Source organism: Pan troglodytes, chromosome 7 (genome assembly GCF_028858775.2).
Source record: "Pan troglodytes isolate AG18354 chromosome 7, NHGRI_mPanTro3-v2.0_pri, whole genome shotgun sequence".
NCBI lineage: Eukaryota > Metazoa > Chordata > Mammalia > Primates > Hominidae > Pan > Pan troglodytes.
Window position 1 is genome coordinate 108,366,233 of NC_072405.2, and position 27,986 is coordinate 108,394,218.

General features: G+C 41.0%; 1 protein-coding gene across 1 annotated transcript in view; it reads left to right on the forward strand.

Annotated features, from left to right (window-relative positions):
- The window catches only part of POP1 (POP1 homolog, ribonuclease P/MRP subunit), a 42,374-nt gene that overhangs the window by 4,093 nt on the left and 10,295 nt on the right, over nt 1-27,986 (forward strand). The window contains exons 2-13 of the mRNA XM_001149532.4: nt 1,948-2,091; nt 6,208-6,375; nt 6,978-7,153; nt 8,591-8,839; nt 12,419-12,506; nt 12,941-13,128; nt 14,945-15,201; nt 15,324-15,417; nt 18,543-18,654; nt 19,236-19,355; nt 25,023-25,138; nt 27,270-27,461. Coding sequence (XP_001149532.3) covers nt 1,950-2,091; nt 6,208-6,375; nt 6,978-7,153; nt 8,591-8,839; nt 12,419-12,506; nt 12,941-13,128; nt 14,945-15,201; nt 15,324-15,417; nt 18,543-18,654; nt 19,236-19,355; nt 25,023-25,138; nt 27,270-27,461 — 1,902 coding nt within the window. The 5' untranslated portion in view covers nt 1,948-1,949. The remainder of the gene's footprint in view (nt 1-1,947; nt 2,092-6,207; nt 6,376-6,977; nt 7,154-8,590; nt 8,840-12,418; nt 12,507-12,940; nt 13,129-14,944; nt 15,202-15,323; nt 15,418-18,542; nt 18,655-19,235; nt 19,356-25,022; nt 25,139-27,269; nt 27,462-27,986) is intronic.

A 27,986-nucleotide genomic window follows, 5' to 3' on the forward strand; every position in this document is an offset into this window, starting at 1 on the left:
TAATTGGGCTAACATTGCTGGCATTTATTGGGCAGGGACCAGGGATATTAGACAGCCTGCTATGTGCAGAAAAGCCCCACAGTAGCCCAGTACTTAATTTATATAAAATTATTGGTTACACGGGTTTTTTTTTTTTTTTTTTTGAGATGGAGACTTGCTCTATTGCCCAACTTGGAGTGCAGTGGTGTGATCATCTCGGCTCAATGCAACCTCCACCTCCTGGGTTCAAGCGATTCTCCTGTCGCAGCCTCTCGAGTAGCTGGGACTACAGGTGCGCGCCACTGCACCCAACTAATTTTTTTTTTTTTTTTTTGAGATGGAGTCTTGCTCTGTTGCCCAGGCTGGAGTGCAGTGGCACGATCTGGGCTCACTGTAAGCTCCACCTCCTGGGTTCACGCCATTCTCCTGCCTCAGCCTCCTGAGTAGCTGGGACTACAGGCGCCCGCCACCACGCCTGGCTAATTTTTTTGTATTTTTTTAGTAGAGACGGGGTCTCACTGTGTTAGCCAAGATGGTCTCCATCTCCTGACCTCATGATCCGCCCACCTCAGCCTCCCAAAGCGCTGGAATTACAGGCGTGAGCCACCACGCCCGGCCCACCCAACTAATTTTTGTATTTCTAGTAGAGATGGGGTTTCGCCATGGTGGCCAGGTTGGTCTCGGACTCCTGACCTCAAGTGATCCGCCTGCCTCAGCCTCCCTAACTGCTGGGATTATAGGCATGAGCCACCGCACCTGGCCTGGTTACACAGTTTTAATATGCACTGAATTTTCCAGTAATGCAGTAAATCAAAGCAAGTTTGTACTTTTTTTGGCAGGCTGGCGGGGGTGGGGGTAGTTTACTAAGGAGTGTTGACCAATTTGGAAAATTACATCATTAGTGGCATTGCTACCTTCTCTTCGAGGCACTGGTACAACACACCTGTGCTGCTTTGCCTTTGTAGCTGTTGAATTCATGGTAATTTTATGTATAGGTAGAAGTAAAGACTGGTATTAAAATACTGAACTGCTTTGAGAACAGCTTGGTAAATACCAGCTGCTCTGAGCAGCCCTACCTCCTAGTGTGTCCATGTATAGGGCCCTTCGGATTTCCTGCAGTTAGCAATGAAAGAGTTAATCACTGGTACCTTGGGGTTGAAGGGCTTCCAGGACCATCCAGCTTTATGGATTGTGCCAATGCCTGTGCTGGTGCCTGTGTGGATGTTATTATTCCCTGGGTTCAAAATCTATTCATAATATCATCTAGTGTAGTTGTGGTGAAATAGTTACATACAGAAATATATATTATTTTATTAAAATTACTTCTTAGGTCTCCTTTATGTTACATTTAGGGCATCTATTGTAGGGTATGTCTCGATATGTTTCTAATAGTTTATAACATTCATTTCATTTAAAAATAGAGAACAGCTGCTTCAAACTGAATCAGTAAAAATAGGGGATGTTGAGTTTGAGAGTTGGGAACTACTGACTGGTAAATCAGTCGGGGTCCCACTGTTTTTGTCCTTTATCTTGCTTCAAATTGAAATCATTATCTATTGCCATTATAAATTAAATATATAGCTGGCATCATCTGGGTAGCAGAAATGAAAGCGTCAGTAATTTGTGTTGTTTTTAATAGAGTTTCTCTCTTGGAATAGGGTGTTCTGTATTTCATTGATTCAGGTGGCTCTTATTTCATCTAAGAATCAAGATAAAGTATTTGAACTAATTAATTTTTTATCATCCATAGCAATCTTATCTCATTTTTCATTCTTCTAACAGACTTTATGTGGTATCAACAGTTGTATATGATTTAATTATTTGACAGTGCAAACTGCAATGTACTAATAGGGTCTCTTCCATCAATAGACTTATTTTGAATCACATGAATATTTACTCATTAGATTTATTTTTATTTTTGAGTGGAAGTTTCCTTTCCCTGTATTAAATGTATTACTTCCTTTCCAGAAATGTCAAATGCAAAAGAAAGAAAACACGCCAAGAAAATGAGAAACCAGCCCACCAATGTGACTCTGTCCTCTGGCTTTGTGGCTGACAGAGGTGTAAAGCACCACAGTGGAGGTGAAAAACCTTTCCAAGCTCAAAAACAAGGTAAAATACACATAAGAGACCAGGCATGGTGGCTCACGCCTGTAATCCCAGCACTTTGGGAGGCTGAAGCGGGCAGTTCATGAGGTCAAGAGATCAAGACCATCCTGGCCAACATGGTGAAACCCTGTCTCTACTAAAAATACAAGAATTAACTGGGTGTGGTGGTGCGTGCCTGTAGTCCCAGCTACTTGGGAGGCTGAGGCAGGAGAATCGCTTGAACCTGGGAGGTGGAGGTTACAGTGAGCTGAGATCATGACACTGCACTCCAGCCTGAAGACAGAGTGAGACTGTGTCTCAAAAAAAAAAAAAAAAGATACACATGATGCTCTCTCCACTCCCATTTTGATCAAATTGCTTTTGTCAGCTCTTTTGATAGTCATTATCTAAATAGTAAATGAGCTGAATTAAAAACAGATACAGTAGACCCTTATTATTTTTGAGTTTCCTATTTGCAAGTTTGCCTACTTGCCAAAGCTTATTTGTAACCCCAATATTAATACCCATGAAGCTTTGGCTATCATTTGTGGACATACATAGAGCAGGAAAAATTTGAGTTTCCCTGTGTTTACGTTCCCAGCCGAGCTTCCCAGCTTTCATGCAGAAATGGGCAGAGGATGGAGGCAGTATAAGGGCAGGGCAGTACAGTGCAGGAAGCTCCAGCTCTCCTGGGGTTTGAATCTCAGCCCTGGGGCAGCCTCATGCAGGTCACTTAGCATTTCTGGACTTCATTTTCTCTTTTGTAAAATAAAGGAAATAGACTCTACCAGGAGGAGTTGTTTTTTGGATTTAAGATTATAATATGGCCAGGGGCGGTGGCTCACACCTGTAATCCCAGCACTTTCAGAGGCTGAGGCGGGCGGATCACCTGAAGTCAGGAGTTCGAGACCAGAGTGGCCAACATGGCGAAACTCCGTCTCTACTAGAAATACAAAAATTAGCCAGACATGGTGGTGTGTGCCTGTAGTCCCTGCCACTTGGGAGGCTGAGGCAGGAGAATTGCTTGAACCGGGAGGTGGAGGTTGCAGTGAGCCAAGATCGTGCCACTGCACTCCAGCCTGGGTGACAGTGAGACTGTCCCAAAAAAAAGGAAAAAAAAAAAGATTATAATCTATGTGAGATGAAGATATATATGTATCCCCACTAGGAGGAATGGTTCAGTATTCACTAATTCATTGACGTAATTCAGGGACGTATGAAACATGACTACTATAAATAATGAAAATTGGCTATGCATATTTTAGAGCTGGTATATTTTATTTCTACCTTAACATCAATGATTATTATACTTCTGTGTTTCCTAAGAGAAGTGCAGTATAGTCATCATATCTGTATTTCACTGGTGTGCTGATTTTAGAACCTTATGAAGTGATAGGAAGATCACAGTTGTTCATTAGGGCAGCGGTAGAAAGTGCTAATTTGGGAAGACAGCAAAAGCAAGTGTCCAAGAACTTGTTTGGAGTGCTTTAAAAAACTGCATTGGGTCTGATTAAGTAAATTTTAGAGTCAAGTTCATAAGGTCTAGATTCAGATCCTACAGTTGATGCCTACCATGCCATATGATAAGGCTTTCACATTTTTTTATCTCATTTAAACCTCACAATGTTCTAAGATTTATAGTGGCTTAATAATTAACACCACAATTGAAATAAGCAGAAACACTATAAAATTCTCTACTGATCTCTCCCTTAATTTACAGACAGTTTTTTTTTTTTTTTTTTTTTGAGGCAGAGTCTTGCTCTGTCACCCAGGCTGGAGTGCAATGGTGCGATCTCGGCTCACTGCAACCTCCACCTCCTGGGTTCAAGCGATTCTCCTGCCTCAGCCTCCTGAGTAGCTGAGACTACAGGCGTGTGCCGCCACTCTCGGCTAATTTTTGTATTTTTAGTAGAGACACGGTTTCACCATATTGGCCATGCTGGTGTCAAACTCCTAACCTCAAGTGATCCACCTGCTTCGGCCTCCCAAAGTGCTGGGATTACAGGCGTGAGCCACTGTACCCGGCCACAGACAGATATTTAATGTTGTCTTATAGTCATAATGCCCAGACACTTGTATGGAAATGTTGCCTTTTTTTTGGAGACGGAGTCTTGCTCTGTTGCCTGGGCTGGAGTGCAGTGGTGCGATCTTGGCCCACTGCAACCTCTGCCTCCCGGGTTCAAGCAATTATCCTGCCTCAGCCTCCCGAGTAGCTGGGACTACAGTCACATGCTGCCACACCCAGCTAATTTTTTGTATTTAGTAGAGACGGGGTTTTACCATGTTGCCCAGGCTGGTCTTGAACTCCTGAGCTCAGGCAATCCACCCACCTTGGCCTCCCAAAGTGCTGGGATTACAGACGTGAGCTACTGTGCCTGGCTGGAAATTTTGCTTTTTAAATTTTTAAGACAGGGTCCCACTCTGTCACCCATGCTGAAGGGTAATGGCACAATCGTGGCTCACTTCAACCTTGACCTCCTGGGCTCAGGTGATCCTCCCACCTCAGCTTCCCGAGTAACTGGGGCTATAAGCGTGTGCCATTATGCCCAGCAAATTTTTTTTTTTTTTTTTTTTGGTAGAGACAGGGTTTTGCCACGTTGACCAGTTAGTCTCAGACTCCTGGACTCAAGTGATCTGCCCACCTTGGCCTCTCAAAGTTCTGGGATTAGAGGTGTGAGCCACCACATCCATCCTGGAACTTTGCTTTTAGTTATTTATTTAGTATAGTGGCTCTCAATTTGAGTGTGGCAGAGAATTAGGATAAAAGACTGTACACAATCATGTGGATTATAGTATTAAGGGAGTGTCGTTTGGGCTGCTGTAACAAAATACAGGTTGAGCATTCCTAATCCAAAAATCTGAAGTCTAAAATGCTCCAAAATCCAAAACTTTTTGAGCGCTGACATGACATGACAGGTGGAAAATTGCACATCCGACCTCATGTGATGGGTCACAGTCAGAATGAAGGCATATAACACACAGTTTATTCAGCATTCCCATGGGAAAAAAGATGTTCCCAGCCCCCTTCAGCTGTGATATAAATATTTCCAAGCACTCCCAGATTTCACCACGTAAGCACACCCACAAAGACAAATAAAATACATGTAATTTTTACTGTTAAATACTTACATGTGAGTAAGTGTAAGAAAGTGATTGCTTATCAGTAGCATATAGATTCAGAGTCAGGAAGGATGCTGATGCCAGCCAACCACAGATTGTCCACAGGGTGGCTGAGATAGTGGCACCTTTGCTTTCCGATGGTTCAAGTATACAATGTGCAAAAAGTTTCATGCACAAATTATTAAAAATATTGTATAAAATTACCTTCAGGCTGTGTATGATAAGGCGAAAGAAACGTAATTGAATTTTGTCTTTAGACTTGTGTTCTATCCTCAAGATATCTCATTTTATATATATACGAATATTCCAAAATCCAAAAAAATTGGAATTTGATACACTTCTGGTCCCAGTTATTTCAGATGAGGGATACACAACCTGTATCTTACTGGGTAGCTTATAAATAACAAATGTATTTCTCACAGTTCTGAGGGCTGAAAAGTCCAAGATGAAGGAGCGGGCAGGTTTGGTGACTGGTGTGGGCCTGCCTTCTGGTTCATATACAGCACCTTTTTGCTGGGTTCTCACATGGTGGAAGGAGCGAGGGTCTCTGTGAGCACTCCTTTATAAGGATACTCATCTCATTCATGAAGGCTCTACCCTCATGACGTAATCGCCTCCTAAAGGCCCCACCTCCTAATACCATCACCTTGGGGGTTAGGATTTCAACACTGGAATTTTGGGGGACATAAGCATTCAGACCATAGCAGGGAGCTTAGATTTGAAATTCATGTTGCACTGTTTATAGGAGAAAATTTCACCTCTATCTGTTATATCCAAGGTCCTTTATATGTCATCCTGACATGATTACCTTGTGTGCTACCTACTAGCTTTGTGACCTCGAGCAAGTTAATTCACCTTCCTACGTAAGATTCCTTTTTAAAAATAAGTAGTAATAGCCACCTTACAGGGTGACTATAGTATTAAAAACATGGTCAATGTTGCCACCCAACAAATATTAGTTCTCCACTATAATTTTTATCTCTGATAAAGGTGACATGTTTCTTTTTGAAAATATACTAGAGCCTCATCCTGGAACTTCACGACAGCGGCAAACCAGAGTCAACCCCCATTCTCTGCCTGACCCTGAAGTGAATGAGCAGTCTTCCTCCAAAGGGATGTTTAGAAAAAAGGGAGGATGGAAAGCAGGTCCCGAGGGCACGTCTCAGGAGATCCCCAAGTATATAACTGGTGAGTACTCATAAACAGGTGCAGTTTGCTTGTATTTTGAACTCTCGTGTCTAGTGCAGCAACAAACTGTCCTCCTTGTGGTCCTGGCTCTGCCTCCCCTACCTCTCCTCTCCTCCTCCTACTTTAGACCCTTCTCGCCTCTAGCCTGGACTTTGGCCAGAGCTTCCTTGGGCTTGATGGCTCTCCCTTCTTCAGTTTGTCTCCCTGTCTCTTACTCGTCTTCTTACAAGTCTTTGTGAACTGTTCCTCTTTGTCTTAGCCCCCGTGCCCCTCTTGTTTTAAATATGCCATCCACACTCAGCACAGCATTCTCCAAGGATGGAAAATTGAGTACACACAAATGGCAACCAAACCTTTATTTAAAGGGCCTGTCTCCAGGCCCTTTCCAGCCTCTTCTGTTCTTCACCCTATGATCCCCATCCACACTACCACAATTAAACCCTATATTCCTTGTACCTTGTACCTATACCTTAGATACGCTTTCTGGTCTCTCTTTACGCCTTCTTGGTGGAGGAATTCAGTTAAGTTTCCCCAGCAGCCTGTTTATTCTCCAATGTTAATTCAAGATTGGTGTTTAATGACTTTGTCATCTCCTTCAACAGCTTCTACTTTTGCTCAAGCACGAGCTGCTGAAATCAGTGCTATGTTAAAAGCTGTGACCCAGAAGTCTTCGAATTCACTGGTTTTTCAGACTCTGCCACGGCACATGCGACGAAGAGCCATGAGCCACAACGTCAAACGCCTTCCCAGACGGTTACAGGAGATTGCCCAGAAAGAGGTAGGAGTTCCACTTAGTGTAAATGTTTAGATTAGTAGCTCCTAGAAGAAATTGAGAAGTATTGACCTAATAGAATTTATTAAAAATGAAAACCAAGGCTGGGCATGGTGGCTCACGCCTGTAATCCCAGCACTTTGAGAGGCTGAGGTGGTCAGATTGCTTGAGCCTAGGAGTTCAAGACCAGCCTGGGCAATGTGGCGAAACCTTGTCTCTACAAAAAAATCCCCAAATTAGCTGGGCGTGATGGTACATGTGTGCCTGTAGTCCCAGCTACTTGGAAACTGAGATGGGAGGGTCCCCTGAGCCAGGGGAGGTTGAGGCTGCAATGAGCTGTGATCACACTACTGTACTCCAGCCTGGGCGACAGTGAGACCTTGTCTAAAAAGAAAAAAAAAACTCAGAAAACAACACCCTTATGGTTTTTGTTTTTGTTTTGCATATATTTGATTTAATCATTATCCAAACTTCTTCCCTCCAAGCCAAATTCACAGGCAATTGGCTATTATGGGTGCTTTGAAATATAGCATTTGATACTCCTCTCTTGTAAGGGTGTTGAATAGTTGATGTTCCCTTCCCAGATGTTAAAAAAAAACTCTGACCCTCTTACCGAGTGGTTTTGGATCTGTGTTTCTGGGGTGTGGCCAGCTTGGGGTAGGAAGGTTAAAAAAAAGCAATGTCAATGCTTAGCATTTGCTTTCTGACTTTTTCGAAGTTGAAAACTTGAACTGGGTTTTAATTTTTGTACAAGTCTAATTGTGTTTTGGCTTCACCAGAATTCTAGACTTGAACATTCTAAGATTAAGCCCATGTCTTTACTAATTGGTTTAAAACCTATTTATTGAGCAGCCTTCTATGTACCATTGCTATGCTGGTGGTGGGGTTTGAGTTCAAGAGGGAAAACTAACAAGGAATTTTATACTTTCTAGATTTAATATAAAATCTGTTTCCCAGTGATAGCATTCAGCATGTGTATGTCTGTAGCTTAACTGAGATGAAATGTATGGGTTTTCCTCACTTGTATTATTTTTGGTCTTAAGTTTTTGGTTTTAGTTACAATTCTACAGGTTAAAATGACAACAAGAAGCTAGCATTTGATTTCTTCTTTCTTGCCCTCTAATACTAATAGCCATATTAAGCTTGTGTTACTGTGTTGAACATTTTATAAGTATTCTGATCTTCATATTCCATGAAACTTGCCTAGTTAGTGAGTGATGGAACTGTGCCTCCTTCCTAGGTCTCCTAGCTCTAAAACATTCACTCTTTCCATTGTCTTCCTTCTCTACTTACATTGAAGAAACTAAGTTAACAATTTAAGCAAACTAATGGGATCTATAAAATATTCCACTTAATCTAAAGTTATTTGTTTGCATTCCTGACCGTTAACTCTGTTTTGAGATTCTTACAAACTGGGATATGTCCCTCTACTTGAAACTATAGGCGGAGAAAGCCGTACATCAGAAAAAAGAACATTCAAAAAATAAATGCCATAAAGCTCGAAGATGTCACATGAACCGGACGCTAGAATTTAACCGTAGACAAAAGAAGAACATTTGGTTAGAAACTCACATCTGGCACGCCAAGCGGTTTCATATGGTCAAGAAGTGGGGCTACTGCCTTGGGGAGAGGCCAACAGTCAAGAGCCACAGAGCCTGCTATCGAGCCATGACGAACCGGTGCCTCCTGCAGGTGAGCTTTTCCAGTGGGCTTTTTTGTTATTTTTGTTTGATCCTTTTCCATAGAGGCCTTTAGAATAGTTTATGATGTGCCAAGCCCCGTTTATGTGGTTATTCATTTTAAAAATAATTCCTGAGCATGAAGCCCGGGTCCTTTGCCAGATGCTGGAGATCAGGCAGCCTAAAGTTAGGGGGGTGACTGACATTAATCAAATGATTTACCAGATATGTGGTTGTAAGGGAAAAGCATACAGTATGATGAGCATTTCTAACCTAACTGGAAGGCGTCCCCCAGAAGTGCTGTTTGAGCTGAGCTCTCAGGGATAAGATGGGAGAGGGGGAAGGCAGAAGGAAGCCAGGTGAGAGTGAAGAACTGGAATCAATTCTGTGTGACAGAGAAGAAGAGAAGGAGAACAAGGCAACATCAGGGCAAGGTTAGCCTAGAGAAAAGAGTAGGAACCAGGTCGTGCAGGTCTTGTTGATCATGTCAAGTTTTATTCACTATAGATTAATCTAACAGTCATTCATCAATAACAGATATTTGAGAATCAACTGTGTACCCTGAACAGGGTTCAGAATGCTGGTCTAGGTGTTTATGGGTCAGTGGGATGCTGGGAAGGATGTTTTAAATTTTAAACGCTTTGAGAGGACAGATTATGTTAGAGCCTCTTAATAGTATTTATCTGATTGCTCCCTCCTCTCAGAAGCTAATTCAGTTGCTTTCTATTTCTTCCAATACATACTTAGACATTTGTTCTTTGCAGAAGGGCCTATCTTTCAGTGGCAGAATGGCCTTGGCCAAATTTTGAAAGCCATTACTATTGGTGTCCTTTGATACCCCTTGAGAGTAATGTGGTAGAATAAGCAATACAAGAATCTTTTTAAAAAATTGTGGTCAAATATACATAACAAAACCATTTGACCATTTTAAGTGTATAGTTCTGTGGCATTAAGTACGTTTACGTTGTGTAATCAGTACCACCATCCATCTCCAGAACTTTTTTATCCTTCCAAACTGAAACTCTCGACTCATTAAACACTAACTCCCCATTCCTTCAGCCCCTGGCAGCCACCATTCTATTGTCTATCCAATAATTTGATCCTATAGGTGCTTCATAGGGGTGAAATCATACAATATTTGTCTTTTTGTGACTGGCTTATTTCATTTAGCATAATGTCTTAAAATTCATCCGTGTTGTAGCATGTGTCAGAATTCCCTTCCCTTTTAAGGCTGAAGATGTATTCCATTGTAGGTATATACCGTATCTTGATTATTCATTTATCTGTCAGTGGATATTTGGCTTACTTCCACCTTTTGGCTATTGTAAATAATGCTGCTGTGAACATGGATATGCAAATATCGTTACAGTCCCTGCTTTCAGTCCTCTTGAATATATCCCCAGAAGTGTAATTGCTGGATCATATGATAATTCTATGTTAATTTTATGTTTAATTTTTTGAGGTACTGCCTTACCATTTTCCATAGCAACTGTATCATTTTACATTCCCACCAGCAATACACAAGGGTTCCAATTTCTCCTCATCCTTTTCAGTACTTGTTACTTTATTTATTTATTTGATCACAGTCATTCTAATGAGTGTGAAGTGAATAAGAGGACCTTTTAGGAGTCTTTGATTTGAGAACTCAGCAGCAGAAATCATAGATAATAGTCAAGTTCCTCATTCACATTGAGGAAGCTGGGTTCTGGAGAGATGAAGTGACTTGCCCGGGCTCACACAGCTTGTTGGTGGCCTACATAGCACTTGGGTGGCTGATTCCCCTGGCTTGTGCTTTTTCCACTGTCCTCTGCCAATGAGTTACTTTTCATTTTGGGCATAATTTTTGCTGAAGTTATCAGATATTTTCTCTAAAATTTGATCAGCCCTAAGTAATAAAACTAATAGCTAATAATAACAAATATTAGTGAGTGCTTAATATATGCCCTACCCTGTTTTAAATGGTTTGCATGTGTTTACTCATTTAATCCTCAGAATAGTACGAGGTAAGGAGTTACCATTATTTCCATTTTACAGATGGGGAAACTGAGGTACAGAGAGGTTAGGTAGTTTACCCATGATCGTATGGCCAATGAGTGTTGAGGTTCAGATTTGAGCCCAGTTGCCTGACTCCAGGGTTCCACACTCTGAACCATTATTCTCTGCTGTCACTTGTTTGGGTGAGGTTCCTCTGGCCACTGACAGCTGAGAGCTGGTCACTGGATGGGAAGATTTCTTTGTGTGAGTGATCATATTGATTGACATGTGTTGTCAGAATCATAGCTATAATTTCCCTTTTAGTTCTAGTTACTGAGTGTACTGAAATTGCTTAAAGATGCTATAGCGGAAGGGTTGGTTTGGCAGGTCACCGAACCTGATTAGAATGCTGGCTTCTCCACTTAATGACTGTGTCTTTGTTCAAGTAACAATCTCCGTGTCATAGTGTCCTTGTCTGTCAGATAAGATAACCATACTAGGTACATCCGGTTGTCAGGAAGACTAAATGACTGTTCATGTAAGGAGTTAACTCATTGCTGGCACTCAGTAACCCTTCAATGACTATTAACTATTATAGGCCAGGCATGGCAGCTCATGCTTAGAATCACAGCATTTTGGGAGGCTGAGGCAGGAGGATTGCTTGAGCCCTGGGGTTCAAGACCAGTCTGGGCAACATAGTGAGACTCTGTCTCTGCAAAAAAAAAAAAAAAAAAAAAAAAGCTGGGTGTGGTGGCTCGTGCCTGTAGTCCCAGCTACCTGGGAGGCTGAGGCAGGAGGATTGCTTGAGCCCAGGAAGTTGAGACTTCTGTGAGCTGTGATTGCGCCTCTGTACTCTAGCACTGGCAACAGAGTGAGACCCTGTCTCAAAAACAAAACAAACTGTTAGAATTATTATTATAATTATTATTATGGATACTATAACTATTGAAACTTTTAACATTGATTTCATTAGCTTAGTCTGATCTCTCTTCATCTTACTTGAAATTGTATGTTATTACTTTTACTTTCTTTGTACTGTGCTTAAAGTTGCGTATCATGGTCAAGACTGAGTATGGGAGAAATATGGGATGGATTAATTGCAATATTGTATCTCTAGGCTTAGTGTTAAGTAATCTTGAGGTCCTGAATTAGCTAACCAAATTGAGCAACCTGAGCATAATTTTGCAGAATTCATTACTGTTTTGCTTATTTTACTCTGGTTTCTTACCTTAGGTAGACTTTGGGGGTGAATGGTTCTTTACTTAGAGGCAACAGTTATGTACCCTCCGTAGAACCTGTCTATGAATATGGGATAAAACATAGATTATCTAAAAAGTAGGATACCGTAACTTACATTTTAAATGGAGATTCATTTTTATTTTGGTTCGGATTGGTTTAAAAATATTTGTTAAGGTGACAGGAATGGACAGGTTTAGATATTTTTTCCACTAAACCATCGGGCAGGAGAAGGTTTAGATTTTGACTTATGAGAACATAGCTTTAGCAATTTGTTTTGTGTCTTAGGCCTCTAAAGGTTTTGTGATATGGCTTTTGGCTTCTTAGCAGTTTTGCCTGTGTAAATTCCTGAGTACTTAATTGTGTCTCCCGCTTTGTGCAGGATTTATCCTATTACTGTTGTTTGGAGTTGAAAGGCAAAGAGGAAGAAATACTAAAGGCGCTTTCTGGAATGTGTAGCATAGACACAGGTAAACTTGTTTTAAAGCTGAGTTCTATTTTAGTCTATGTATATTTATTCATTTCATAAAGAAGTGTCTACTGTAAGCATTTTGGAATTCAAACATATAGAAAAGTGTGTGAGACACTAATCATTCCCAATGAAAATGTTAACTTAAAAACAGTTGGGTTGGCTTTTAAATAATTTCTAACATTATCAAGTGTAAAGTGATAGAGTCATTTTTCTGGTGGAGTGAACTTGACAGAAAGAAACTTGAAGCTCTCATTATTCATTTAACACATATTTGTTGAGAACTTATTGTGTGCCAGGCTTTGATCTGAGCAATCCTCACAACCAAAACTTCACCTCTCATGGAGGCAGACAGTAAATGACAGTGTGGTTATCATGAAATAGGACTGCAGTCTCAATACCCGGAATTATGGAATTTTGCTTTGTTGATGTCAGGGCTGACGTTTGCAGCAGTTCACTGCTTGTCTGGAAAGCGCCAAGGGAGCCTTGTGCTTTATCGGGTGAATAAATATCCCAGAGAAATGCTTGGGCCTGTTACGTTTATCTGGAAGTCCCAGAGGACCCCGGGTGACACTTCTGAGAGCAGGCAGCTGTGGATCTGGCTGCATCCAACCCTTAAACAGGTATAATCCTTCAGGTTATATCCCGTCATTCTGAAACTGCATTTTTAATTACTGCTGGAAGTCAATACTGTAGAAATGTAAATAGTGTAAAGGTTTGTCTGATAGTCTGATATTTGTATATAGGGGGGCTCTATGAATATTGAATGAAGTGAATTTTTAAAAAACTTTTAAAATTTTTATTTAAAAATGTCTAATTGACAAAAAGCAAATATATTCAAAGTATATAGTATGATGATTTGATATACATGTTGTATACCATAATCAAATAACACATCCATCACCACCCATGCTGTGCATTATATCCCCAGAACTTGTTTATGAAATATAATGAAGTCAGGGCAGGGCATGGTTTCTCATGCCTGTAATCCCACCACTTTGGGAGGCTGAAGCAATTGGATCGCTTGAATCCAAGAGTTTGAGACTAGGCTGGGCAACATGGTGAAACCCCGTCTCTGCAAAAAAGACAAAAATTAGCTAGGATTGGTGGCATGCGCCTGTAGTCTCAGCTACTTGGGAGGCTGAGGCGGGAGGATCACTTTGAGCCCAGGAGGCAGAGTTGCAGTGAGATGAAATCGTGCTATTGCACTCCAGCCTGGGTGACAGTGAGACCCTGTCTCGAAAAAAAAAAAACAAAAAACTAATCTTGATATCTCATATTTTTAGTAAGTCATAAGCAGAAGTAGAGATAAAAACCAGCCTTATGCTAATTATTTGAAATGTTGAATTTGAACTAATGTTTCTACCATGACTGAAGTGGTTCACTAGTATCTAGGTGCTATTTGATAATGAAAAGCTATTTTTGAGTAATTCTAATAATTTTTCACACTGAATTTAGCTTAGCTTCCCTTCTTTAGCATACTCACTACTTAAAAAAAATGTAGTCAGAGTGATCATGTTGTTTTCATAATATTTGACTAACCCTACCCGTAGCCCCAGCCCTAATTAACCCATTTGAAATTTTCAATTTCAAAATTTTTTTTTGTTTAAAGTGGCATACACTACTCAGAACACCCAAAAAAGCTTTCTTTCAAAAATTAAAATTAAATTAAAAAAAAATTTTTTTTTCCAGAGGGTTTTGCTCTGTCATTGAGACTTGAGTACAGTGGTGCAGTCATAGCCCACTGCAGCCTCTACTTCCCAGGCTCAAATGATCCTCCTACCTCAGCCTCCCGAGTAGCTTAGACTACAGGGGTGCACCACCATGTCCAGCTAATTATTTTTTTATTTTGTGTAGGAACAAGGTCTCCCTATGTTGCCCAGGGTGGTCTCAGACTCCTGGGCTGAAGCCATCCTCCTGCCTCAGCTTCCCAAAGTGCTGAGATTACAGACGTGAGCCACCACACCTGGCCGAAAAAAGCTTTTTGATGATAAATTTAATTTAAGTTAATTTGTGAGGGGATAAAAATGTGAATTTTTTTTTTTTTTTTTTTGAGATGGAGTCTTGCTCTGTTGCCCGGGCTGGAGTGCGATGACACGATCTCAGCTCACTGCAACCTCTGCCTCCCACGTTCAAGTGATTCTCCTGCCTTAGCCTCCTGAGTAGCTGAGATTACAGGTGCCTGCCACCCAACTATTTTTTGTATTTTTTAGTAGAGATGGAGTTTTGCCGGTTGGTCAGGCTGGTCTCGAACTCCTGATCTCAGGTAATCTACCCACCTCGGCCTCCCAAAGTGCTGGGATTACAGGTATGAGCCACCGTGCCTGGCCAAAAATGTTAATTTTTAAAGAGATTAAAAAAAAAACATAACCCAACTAAATTTGTCATAATATATTTAAATTTGAAGATTTTAAAGTGAATGTTTAAATATATTTTTAGGATATCTTAGAGGAAATAAAAGCAGCGTGCCAGTGTGTGGAACCCATCAAATCAGCTGTCTGCATCGCTGACCCACTTCCAACACCATCCCAAGAAAAAAGCCAAACTGAATTGCCTGACGAGAAAATTGGCACGAAAAGAAAAAGGAAAGACGATGGAGAAAATGCTAAACCAATTAAAAAAATTATCGGTGATGGAACTAGAGATCCATGTCTACCATACTCTTGGATCTCTCCAACCACAGGCATTATAATCAGGTATGAGTTGAATTTGCTTTGAACCTACTGAACATTTTCAGTGAAGACCTGCTCCGTTTTTGTCAGTGGCACAGATGTTATGTGATGAAAGTTTCCGTTTTAAGATGTTCTTTCTTTTTCAGCGATTTGACGATGGAGATGAACAGATTCCGGCTGATTGGGCCACTTTCCCACTCCATCCTAACTGAAGCAATAAAAGCTGCTTCTGTCCACACTGTAAGAGTAAAAGCGACTGTAGTGTTTTATTCTAATCATGTTTTTCCTGTCAAATTTGTGAAACCTAATATATAATTTCGTAACATTTTGGGCCATGGCTTTTAGATGTTTATTTCCCTACTTATTATGCTTATTATCAAAGATTTTATCTTTCACTTCTCCTAGAAGACCACAACTAAGTGGATATGATCAGTAAACTGACTGTTGTTACTTAAATACAGACTGCTCTTGCATCTGTGAGTCTTGTAGAGGGTCTTAACTTCTGCTTCATAGGTAGGGAGTCTCCAAAATCCCTGAAATTGTGTGCCAGATTTTGTGCATGTGTGCTTGTGCCATGTAGGTTTTCTTTTCTTTTTTTTTCTGAGATGGAGTCTCATTCTGTTGACCAGGCTGGAGTGCAGTGGTGCGATCTTGGTTCACTGCACCCTCTGCCTCCTGGGTTCAAGCGATTCTCCTGCCTCAGCCCCCCGAGTAGCTGAGACTATAGGTGCACACCACCAGGCCCAGCTAGTAGAGACAGGGTTTCACTGTGTTGGACAGGCTGGTCTCGAACTCCTGACCTCAGGTGATCCACCCACCTTGGCCTCCCTAAATGCTGGGATTACAGGCATGAGTCACCGCACCTGGCTGGTTTTCTGGGGCTAGTTTTAGGGGTCTAGAATCTCTAAAAAGGTTAAGAGCAGTGTGTCTAGGGCAGCACTTCCAGTAGAGCTTTCTGTGAGGATGATGTTCCTTTGTGCTGTCCAATACGACAGCCATTAGCCACATGTGGCAGTTGAATACTTGAATTGTGGCTAGAGTGACTGAGGAACTGAATTTATACCTTTACTTAACTTTAATTAACTAAAAATTAAATTTGAGTAGCTCTATTGGCAAGTGGCTAGCATAGAGACTAGATTAGGAATCTGCACCCTGGGTTCAGATCCTGTTTGTTTTCTGGTCTTAGTGCAATTAACTTTTCAATGCCTGTGCCTCTCACTGACTTGACGTGGTCAAATACGATGATAGAGCTGAACAGATTCTGAGTTTTTAGAAGAAAGATGCTTTAAAATACAAAAGCTACTTTTCTCCATCTTCACTGCTTCTGCTGTACTCTCAACCAGTGTTGTCTCTTGCCTGAACAATTGGGGGATCAGGAAAGGATTCTAGAGGGAACCTTAAGTTTCCTCCATCCTTCCTCCTTTTCAGCCCATTCTCCACACAAAAGGCAGAGTGATTTTTTGATAATTTATTCCCTCTTGTTGCTTCCTGATGAAAAGTTTTTGAATAGCTTCTCATTGTAATTAAGATAAAATCCAAAGTGCTCAATGTGACCCATGTAATCTTGTGCCTTCTTGCCTCTGAGGCCTCATTTCTCCTCACCTTCTACACTTCAGCCACCCTGACCTTCTTTCAGGTTCTGGAATGTCAGTTCTTGTCTCCCTTAGAGCCTTTGCACCTGTTTTTTCCTTCCAACTACTGAGCATTCTGCCTCCACCACTCTTTACTTTGCTGAACCTTCCTCATTCTTCAGATTTCAGTCTCTAGCATTTCCCTCTAGCATCCTTTCCTGATCCCCCAAGTTAAACTAGATCCCTCCTGTTGTTTTCAGAGAGAGCATCTTGCAAATTTCCTCAATTTATATATATAGATTTGTGTATTTATGTAATGTCCATGTCTCTCATGAGACTGTGAGCTTCATAAGGGTGAGGATAGAGTTGGTCCTGTTTTTTACTCTCTCCTCAGTGCTTAGCACAATGTCTGGCACAGAGAGGGTGCCCCGTAGTAGCTAATAAGTAAGTTGTGGAGCAAAGATTTGAACCTGTGAAGTTTGGTTCCAGAGCCTGTACTGTAAACCACTAAGCTGTGCTACCTGAGTTTCTGTGAATAAATGGTACCTTTGTTATGATTGCTTTTTTTTTTTGTTTGTTTGTTTGAGACAGAGCCTCACTCTGTCACCCAGGCTGGAGTGCAGTGGCACAATCTCAGCTCACTGCAACCTCCACCTCTCAGGTTCAAGCAATTCTCATACCTCAGCCTCCCGAGTAGCTGGAATTACAGGTGCCAGCCAACACACCCGGCTAATATTTTTTGTATTTTTATTAGGGGTTTCACCATGTTGGCCAGGCTGGTCTCGAACTCCTGGCCTCAAGTGACCCGCCTGCCTCGGCCTACCAAAATGCTGGCATTACAGGCGTGAGCCACTGCACCCGGCCATGATTGTTTCTTTAGGATCCGTAAGTGCACATCCTACTTCAATGAACTTCAGCATGAGTTGTGGCTATAGATTCCCTTCTTGCCATGCATGTGATACTTGAAGGATTTTTTGAAATCTTCCTCAATTCCTAGTTCCATGTGGAAAAAATATACATTTCTAGGAATAATGTAGTAGTAGTATATCTTTTATCTGGAAAGTTCTTCAAAAGGTACTGGTTTGATTTTCCTTTGGTGAGGAACATTTTATTGCTTACATTGGAGATGATGAAGTTAGCTCTAGTGGAAGAGGACCAGGCGTGGTGGCTCACACCTGAAATCCCAGCTCTTTGGGAGGCTGAGGTGGGTTGATTGCTTCAGCCCAGGAATTCAAGACCAGCCTGGGCACCATAGTGAGACCATATATCTACAAAAAATAAGTTAAAAAAAATTAGCTGGGCATGGTGGCATGTGACTGTAGTTCCATCTCCCAGCCACTTGAGAGGCTGAAGTGGGAGGATCACTTGAGCCTGGGAGATTGAGGCTGCAGTGAGCCATGACGGGCCACTGCACTCCAGCCTCAGTGACAGTGAGACTGTGTCAAAAAAAAAAAAAGAGAGAGGAGCGAGGCCTCCTTTGTTGGTACTGCGCTCTGGAGAGACTTTGAGTGTGAAGTATCTTAGTGAGTTAGTCTATAAAAACCATAGATGATTTTCTTCATATGTGAAATCTTGAGAGAAGTGTAATACTATATCCTTGCTGCTAATTCAAAGAGTAGTTAGTCTGGTATTAATTACTATGTTAAGTATAGTGGCAACTTCCCTGGTTCACCCCATAACACATACATTTCCACACATAGAAGAAGAAAGAGTGGGGGCTGATATCACAACCATGACAAAATTATGAAGGTGGATTCATTGTTCGTCCAGTGAATAGTAGTTGTTATTTTTCAGGTGGGAGAGGACACAGAGGAGACACCTCACCGCTGGTGGATAGAAACCTGTAAGAAACCTGACAGCGTTTCCCTTCATTGCAGACAAGAAGCCATTTTTGAGTTGTTGGGAGGTATACAAAGGGAAGACTGGGTTGTGTTGGGGAGGGAAGGGGGCCAAAAGAGCCTTTTGCAGTTGGGCCTCCAACATGCAGTATTGCTTTTTAACCTGCTGCTATTGTGACACAGCAAGAGAACCAAGTAAGAGAGGGACTGAACTCAGTGAATAAACACTATATTCATGCCTGGTTATGAAACAACAAACAAATGGTATGTTCATATTCTAAGTAACTGGCATTCTGATAGTGGAGATAAATGCATACACCAGGTACTGACCTAAACTCTATGCTTACCTGCACACAACTACGTTTTTGCTCATAGCTGCTGTAGTTATCACTGATAGAAGCATATGTGTTCATTTCATAAAAGAACCTTTTTTTTTATGTTGGCCTCATGTTTTTTGCAAGAAACCTCATTCTTTATGAATGTTAACTTATTCTCTAAAAGTATCAATGGGAAGAGAGGGAATACATGTTTTTAAGTAATTAGTCCAAGAAAAACGTTTCATTAGGAAATCTGAAAGATTTAAAAATACAAGCAAATACAGATGTATTATGAATGACTTTCTGTAAACTTCTTTTTGTTGTTGTTAAAGGAATAACATCACCAGCAGAAATTCCGGCAGGTACTATTCTGGGACTGACAGTTGGGGATCCTCGAATAAATTTGCCCCAAAAGAAGTCCAAAGCTTTGCCCAATCCAGAAAAATGCCAAGGTAAAGTTCTAAAAACACCCCAGGTTTTCCTTACTATTTCGAGCAGTCCAGTCTTATTAGAAGAAGAGTTCTTTCTCTGACACCTCTCCAGTAACTTCATCTGTAAAAACTTAGGGCAGTCTCCTTACCTGCCCACTTTACAAGCTGATTATGATCTAAGGAAATGGTATGTGTGGAAGTGTCTTTTAGCAGTAAAACATGTAGCCTGATACTTATGTTCATTTTATTTTCCGAGTTCTCTTTTTTTAGTATCTAGTAAAACCTGTCTCTCTGCAAACTACGTTCTCTGAAAATGTCTGGCGTTTCAGAATTTTAATTGTGAGGAAGGGATCTGCACCCGAAGCTGGTCTTGTGCTCAGTGGAAGCCTCTGTCTGACCATACAGATGATCCAGGTTCGAATCCTGGCAAGGCCATCCCAGGTGCTGAAGTATAAGATGTCTTGGTTTAGACTAAGTAGTACTAGAGGCCTGAGAAAGTTGTTTGGCTGGGGTGGCACAGGAGGTGGGTAAGGGGCTGGCTAAAATTTTGTTCTGATATGAGATTGGCAGCAATTTTGATAATGTCTCATTGTATTTACTGTCATTTAAACATGATTAATTGGAAGAATAATTAAAATTACCATGTGAGTCTTTGGAGATAAAGTAAAGGTTTGTGTTGTAACGACTTCAGAATTTTTTTTTTTTTGAGATGGAGTCTCGCTTTTGTCACCCAGGCTGGAGTGCAATGGCATCATCACTGCAACCTCCACCTCCTGGGTTCAAGTGATTTGCCTGCCTCAGCCTCCTGAGTAGCTGAAATTACAGGCATCCACCACAACGCCTGGCTAATTTTTTTTTTTTTTTTTTGTATTTTTGGTAGAGATGGGGTTTCACCATGTTGGCCAGGCTGATCTCAAACTCCTGACCTCAGGTGATCCACCCACTTCAGCCTCCCAAAGTGCTGGGATTACAGGCATGAACCACCACGCCTGGCCCAGAATTTTTTTTTAATGTAGTTAGATAGCTTATTGAGGAGGCAATAAATTACTCTGTCAGAACGTCACATAAAAGGTGGATTGGATGAGAGAGGAGTTTGAAGAATGTAGGTAAGTTAGTTAATTATGAAGCCTAAGACTTTACTCAATGAGTCATTGCCTCTTTCTTTTCTTTTCTTTTTTACTACGAATGTGGTCTGGTGCAACGTAAAAGTTGCAGCATTTACTACACCATTAAATGTTGACTATTATAATTGCCTTGAAGCTATAAACTCTACTTAGTTTCTCTTGCTACCTCAAATCCTTTTTTGGAATGAGGTGATTATTAAATCCTCTCTAAGGCTTTTGTTTTAATATGAATCAGCTCAAGGAAAATTAAAGTCTATCTTGAAAAACGTGATTTAATTTGACGCCTGAAGTCAAGCAATCCTTCTGCCTCGGCCTCCCAAAGTGCTGGGATTACAGGTGTGAGCCACCATTCCCAGCTAGAGAGCTTTTAAAAGGGAAGGTACATGAAGAAAATGAAGTGATAATGCATATTCTTAGATGCTTTGAAAAAGTTTGCTTGATAGCTGGTTCTAGAATTTGAATTAAATATTAATAATGTGTTTTTGCAAATCTTTTCAACTTTATTAACACAGTATTTCACTATATAGGTAACTGGTTTTCTAGATGAGATTTAAAAATATAGTTTCTGCCGTACTAGCTGTTGTTTTATTTGCTATCCTTAGTATTTGCCAATTTGCTTTGATGGATTATTTTGATTAGTTCTTATCTGTGAGAGATCAATTTCCTTTAGGAAATACTGAATTTACGTTGTGCTCGTGGGCTTATGATCTTTCCCTTTAAACACTCTTTGGTAGTATGACTTTCCCATACTACCCAAAACATGGAAGGAGGACAGCTGCCTTTAGAGTGATAGGTTAGAGGTCATCCCTTTATATTTTATAGCTCTTGCAAGCACTTTGAGAGCACTGATCTGCAGCGGACTTGAGCAGTGCCCAGTTAGCAGCCATGTTCTCTGCTTCCCCTGGGCCCTTTGAACTGTTTTACATATTTTATTTAAAATAGTTTAATCTGAAGGCTGTAACTTTGGTTTTATTTGATTTCCAAATGAGAAAGCCTTTTACTGGTTACCTTTGCTTCTCTGAGTAAAACTCATTAAAAGAAAGTTTAATTTAACATTTGGTGATCTTTAAATACATTTAAGAAAGGAGAAAGCAAGCTCCTCCCTTCAGTCTTCAAGTCACATTCTGGAGTTAATATAATCAATTCAAGAACTTTTGTCTGTGTATGAAAGAAAACATGCTTTGAGTCTGGGGGAAGGACTTAGAATTACATTCAGAAGTGGCAGTCATTCTAGGCCCACTGATGTGTGTGCTGACTCAGCTGGGGATATTCTTTTTCTCTACCCAGTAAAGACTATTGACCTAAAAGGGCCTTCCCCTTAGCCTTCAGACGTACTCCACTTTGTTGTAAATAGACTTTATTATTTTTTAGCGCAGCTTTAGATTCACAGCAAAATTGAGCATAAAGTACCGAGATCCCATGAACCTCCATCCCCTTCCATGCACCGCCACCACACAGTCTATGTCCTTACTAGAGTGGTACGTTTGTTAGAATCCATGAACCGACATTAACACATCATTATCACCTAAAGTCCTTAGTTTGTATTAGGGTTCACTCTTGGTGATATATATACTCTAAGTTTGTATTAAGGTCCACTCTTGGTGGTATATATACTCTTATCGATTTTGACAAAGGTGACATACTCACCATAATAGCATCATACAGAATAGATTCACTGCCCCCCAAATCCTCTGTGCTCTGCCTATTCATCCCTCTTTTCCCCCTAACTTCCGATAACCACTGATCTTTTTACTACCTCCATAGTTTTGTGTTTTTTAGAATATTATATAATTGGAATCATACAATACATAGCCTTTTCAGATAGGCTTCTTTCACTTAGTAATATGCACTTAAATTTCCTCTATGTAGGCCAGGCATGGTGGCTCACGCCTGTAATCCCAGCACTTTGGGAGGCCAAGGCGGGCAGATCACCTGTGGTCAGGAGTTCGAGACCAGCTTGGCTAACAGGGTGAAACCCTGTCTCTACTAAAAAAAAAAAAAAATTAGCTTGACATGGTGGTGGGTGCCTATAATCCCAGCTACTTGGGAGGCCAAGGCAGGAGAATAGCTTGAACCTGGGAGGCAGAGGCTGCAGTGAGCTGAGATCGCACCACCACACTCCAGTCTGGGCAACAGTTGAGCAAGACTCCATCTAAAAAAAAACCAAAAATTTCCTCTGTGTCTTCTCATGGCTCAATAGCACATTTCTTTTTAGCTCAATAATACTCCTTTGGACATACTGTCTACTATGTTTTATCTATTATTATTAATATTATTTTATTTATTTTTGAGACAGAGTCTCACTCTGTTGCCCAGACCCGAGTGCAGTGGCGCAATCATGGCTCACTGCAGCCTTGAACTCCCGGGCTCAAGCGATCCTCCCACCGCAGCCCCCCAAATAGCTGGGATTACAGGCACATACCACTATGCCTGGCTAATTTTTAACTTTTTTGTAGAGACAGGGTCTCACTAAATTGCCTAGGCTGGTCTCAAACTCCTAGGCTCAAGTGATCCTCCCATCTCAGCCTCCCAAAGTGCTAGGATTACAGGCGTGAGCCACTTTTGCCAGACCTATCTATTATTATCTTTTAGAATGTTTGAAGATGAGGTAGTACTTTCCTGTATCTTTACACTGTAAGTATCAACTATCTCTTTTGTCTGCAGCTTAGTCTGACTAAAATCCCAATCATGTTCCCGAAATCCGTGGCAGTGCTCCACAGGAAAGTGCTCTGGGTACCCAGGCTGTTGGAAGTGGAGCTTGACTGCCCCTAGACAGGCCATGTGAACTTGCAGCACACAGCACTGTGGCTTGAGGATCTGATGGTGGTTATCTCTGTGAGGAAGAGTAGTGTAATGAAGCTGCTGTGGCTTTTAAAAATTTTTTATTTTACTTTATTTTTTTGAGACAGGGTCTGGCTCTGTCACCCAGGCTGGAGTGGAGTGGCGCGATCTCAGCTCACTGCAGCTTCCACCTCCTGGGCTCAAGCCATCCTCCTACGTCAGCCTCTCAAGTAGCTGGGACGACAGGCACACACCACCACACCCAGCTAATTTTTGTATTTTCCTGTAGAGACAGGGTTTCGCCATGTTGCCCAGGCTGGTCTTGAACTCCTGAGCTGAAGCAATCTGCCTGCCTTGGCCTCCCAAAGTGCTGGGATTATAGACATGAGCCGTTGCACCTGGCCTGTTGTGGCTTTTAAACAGTTTTAATCTCAGATCTTTTCATCAACTTAATTTTTTCTAACTTCGTTCTCCCCTAAAATCTGTCACACTATGGCCTAGTTGCTTCCAACTTATTCTTTCCTAGCCATCAGACCCAGCAGGCAGGTATGTGCCTTTGAGTGATGTTTCTGTGTGGACAGTTTAGAACCATAACGCAAACTCACAAATTGTCTTTTTTTCTAATGAAAATTCTTCAGTTCAACAAAATAAGATTTGGGAGATGTTTTTCCCTGGGGATTAAATGACTGCATGTAGGAAGTTCCTTCTATCAATATAGAAGTTTGTCACTGATAAAGTTTGTTCCCCTTCCTGCTTGAGTACTTTCTAGCACGGTACAGCTTATTTAAAGGGATAAAACACTATGTATCACTGAAAATATGTTTATTTTAAAGGGATGAGGCTGGGCACGGTGGCTCACACCTATAATCCCAGCACTTTGGGAGGCCGAGGCAGGTGGATCACTTGAGGTCACGAGTTTAAGACCAGCCTAGCCAACACGGTGAAATACTGTCTCTACTAAAAATACCAAAATTAGCCAGGCATGGTGGCATGCGTCTGTAATCCCAGCTACTTGGGAGGCTGAGGCAGGAGAATTACATGAACCTGGGAGGCGAAGGTTGCAGTGAACCAAGATTGCGCCACTGCACTCCAGCCTGGGCGACAGAGCAAGACTCTGTCTCAAAGAAAAAAAAAGGATGAAAAAATACATTTTACAGAAACGAATAAATAGTTCAATATAAATAGGTTATCAGAGACTTAAAATAATGGACAGAAGAGAAGATGATGATATCTGTTGGCTCACCACCATTGGATGAGGAATGATACACAAAACCCTGAAGCCAGTAGTTGAAATATGACATGTATTTATAATATGGCATATTATTATTTAGAGATGGGGTCTTGCTATGTTGCCCAGGCTGGACTTAAACTCCTGGGCTTAAGTCACCCTCCCCCCTTAGCCTCCCAAGTGGCTGGAATTACAGGTGTGCACCACCATGCCTGCCTTAATGTGCCGTATTATTTGCCTTTGCCGTGGCTCCTAGAATTTGATTATCTTACATGTGGAATTAGACAGTTATTTGGAGGCAATTTAATATTGTGATATTTGCATCTTATACATGAAAAATCAATACCAGAGAAAACTGCTTAGGAGCCTTTGCTATGTCATAGACTGTAAAACCGACTATAAGAATAACTTAATTTCTTGTCAAGTAAATTCTTCTAAGTTAAGTAAATGCCTATGAAATATTGTTTTGTAACAAAAGGCCTATTGCCAATGTTTGGAGTTTGACTTCATTGATCTGAAGGATGTGGTTTGAAGGCTATTTCTTTTCCCTCTTAGATAATGAGAAAGTTAGACAGCTGCTTCTGGAGGGTGTGCCTGTGGAATGTACGCATAGCTTTATCTGGAACCAAGATATCTGTAAGAGTGTCACAGAGAATAAAATCTCGGATCAGGTAACTAATAGTGTAAGGGTTATTGGTAAAGTCATGAATGACAGGTTAAATATATCATTCTAGAGACCATAAAAAGTTATTCATACTTCATAGAATTCCATAGACTTTCTTTTGTTTTCAAACAAGTTGTTGATCCCTAACTCATGATATGTACTGTGATTTTCTTCTGTTCTTAGGGATAATCTAAGAATAAGGATAGGGATCTAAGAATAAGATAAGGATCTTGTCTATTATCCAAGGATAAGAATCTAAGAATAAAGATACATACTGTGATTTTTTTCTGTTCTTAGAGATAAAGTAAGAATAATCTCTAGAAAATGTTAATACAAAGACTTTTTCTTGAAATGATTATCTCATGGTTGAAATATGTTTTTCTTTTATTGTTTTCTTTTCCCTTAAATGTTCTCTGTCTTTAATTTTACTATGACTGGGGACCTTCCAGGGCCAGACATTGTGTAAGATGCTGGGATAGATGACTTAGATGTGGTCAAAGAAGTACAGGGCACTCAGGAAACCTCTAGAAGGGGTACTGAGCTCAGATGAGAAAAATGAGGCCAGCCTCCTGATGGAAGAGCAGGCATTTGAACTGACTCTCAGATGGGAGCCAGAAGTCACCAGACTTCTTGGGGGCAGGGTCAAGGTTTCAGTGAAGATAAGATTGCAGGAAGTAAGAAAAGCATGTGCAGGAGCCCAGGCAAAAACCAGGAAGACTCTACAAGTGGATCAGGAGCTAGGAATCAGGAATGGGGTGAGAGAGGAAGCTGAAGACGCAAATGGGGCTACAGCGTGAAAGACCTTGAAGCCTTTTCAGGATTTGGACTGGAGATGTGGGACACCCTTGAAGGTTTTAAGGTTGGCTGTGACATGATGAGATTTCACTCTGACAGCAGTGTGGGGTTGGAGATGGGGGGTGAGGAAGCTGGAGAGAGACTGTGGGTTGGATGGCCTTAAAAAGACCCTTGAAATATTCTAGGTATGACATAATGGGGGCCTGAGTTGTGGCAGTGTGGCTAGAGTGGAGAGGGTGATGTTTAACGCATATTCCTGGAAGGTGAAATTGACAAGGCTTGGTGGTTGGTTGGAAGATAGGAGGTAAGAAAGGAGGAGGTGTGTCGATTAGGTCCTGATATTCTAGCTTGGATTTAGGATTTCAGCTAAAAGAGAGCCAGAACCATGTCTTACTTGCTCACTGATGTATTTCCAGGTTCTAGAAAAGTGTGTGGCGCATAGAAGTGCTCAGTAAATATTTGAATGGCTGAATGAATGGAGTGTGTGAATTGTGGTGTCATTCAGCTAGGTGAGGAATATAGGAAGAGAGCAAATACAATGGGAAGGGTGATGAGTTCAATCTTGAGCTTGAGGGGCTGTGGGACTTCCCAAGAGCAGAGGTCCAGGAGACAGGTTTTGATCCTGGGAGGAAAAGTCGGAGCTAAAGAGATATAGTTTGGAATTACTAACACATAGATGGTAGTGGAAACCCCGAAAGTGAAAAAGAAGAATCAGGATTGGACCTGGCTTGAAGAGCGTTCATGAGGTAGCAGTTAGACTATGGCCTGGAGGCAGTCTCTTGCATAGTTTTTCTAAACAGTGATAGCCCTCTTACCTACCTGTTAATCTCTTTTTACAGCTCCAAGAAAAGTCTGAAAGGATGTTATCCACCCACTACATTCCCCTTAACAATAATTTTAAACATCTTCTATTTAATTCTTGAAGATCTGATGAGCAATTTTCTCAAGAGTCAGTGCATTTCTCTAGTTGCCCATCCTTGAGAAGGTGTCACTTAATTGTTTATATCTTTTTTACTTCATGACACCAAATCTTAATCAAAATCAATGTAAGGACAGAATATCAACATACAAGATTAATCTTGATATAAGAGATCAGCAGAATGAATACTGATAATGAATGATATAAGATAATTTCGCATTTCTACCTAAGCACTTGTATAGAGGAAAATATCTGTAGGAGGAATACCTTATACTTAAAATGGCTCACATTTATTTATTTAGAACGTTTTTCTCTTGCTTTTTTAAAAGAGCATTTAACTTTCTAAAGCTGCTTATAGGGACACCCAGGAGGATCTCCCAGAAGACTAGGGCTATTTGTCTTGAATTATTTTCTTCCACTTTAGGATTTAAACCGGATGAGGAGTGAATTGCTGGTGCCTGGGTCACAGCTTATTTTAGGTCCCCATGAATCCAAGATACCTATACTTTTGATTCAGCAGCCAGGAAAAGTGACTGGTGAAGATCGACTAGGCTGGGGAAGTGGCTGGGATGTCCTGCTCCCAAAGGGCTGGGGCATGGCTTTCTGGATTCCATTTGTAAGTTACTTTTTGATTCTAACAGTTGCAATATTTAAAATACATTCCTAATAAATGCTAAGTACTCAAAATGTTCCAGACTTTATGTACAACTTAGGAGGAATTGAGTGGTATATTTCTGCCCTTAGAGCTATAGTCCTGGATACAAGATACTTCATACGTATAGTCCCTGGAGCCAGGTTCTCATTATAAGACCTGTGCTGACATATCGTCAGTTGTTGAGGTTTTTAAAGTGGCCTGATATTCGAATAGTAGTGGCAACAAAAATGTTGAGGTATTTGATTTGAAGAAATTTGTTATCAGTTTAAAAGCAAAGGACTTAACTTTTACAGATGGATAGAATACTTTTTTTTTTGTTTTTGAAATGTTAACTATAACCTATTATATACTCCTATTTATCAACTGCAGCTAAAAATTTTATTAGAATCGAATGTGTCTTTTTTTTCCTGGTTATTTCAAATATTACTTTGAAGGCTGGGTGTGGTGGCTCACTCCTGTAATCCCAGCACTTTGGGAGACCGAGGT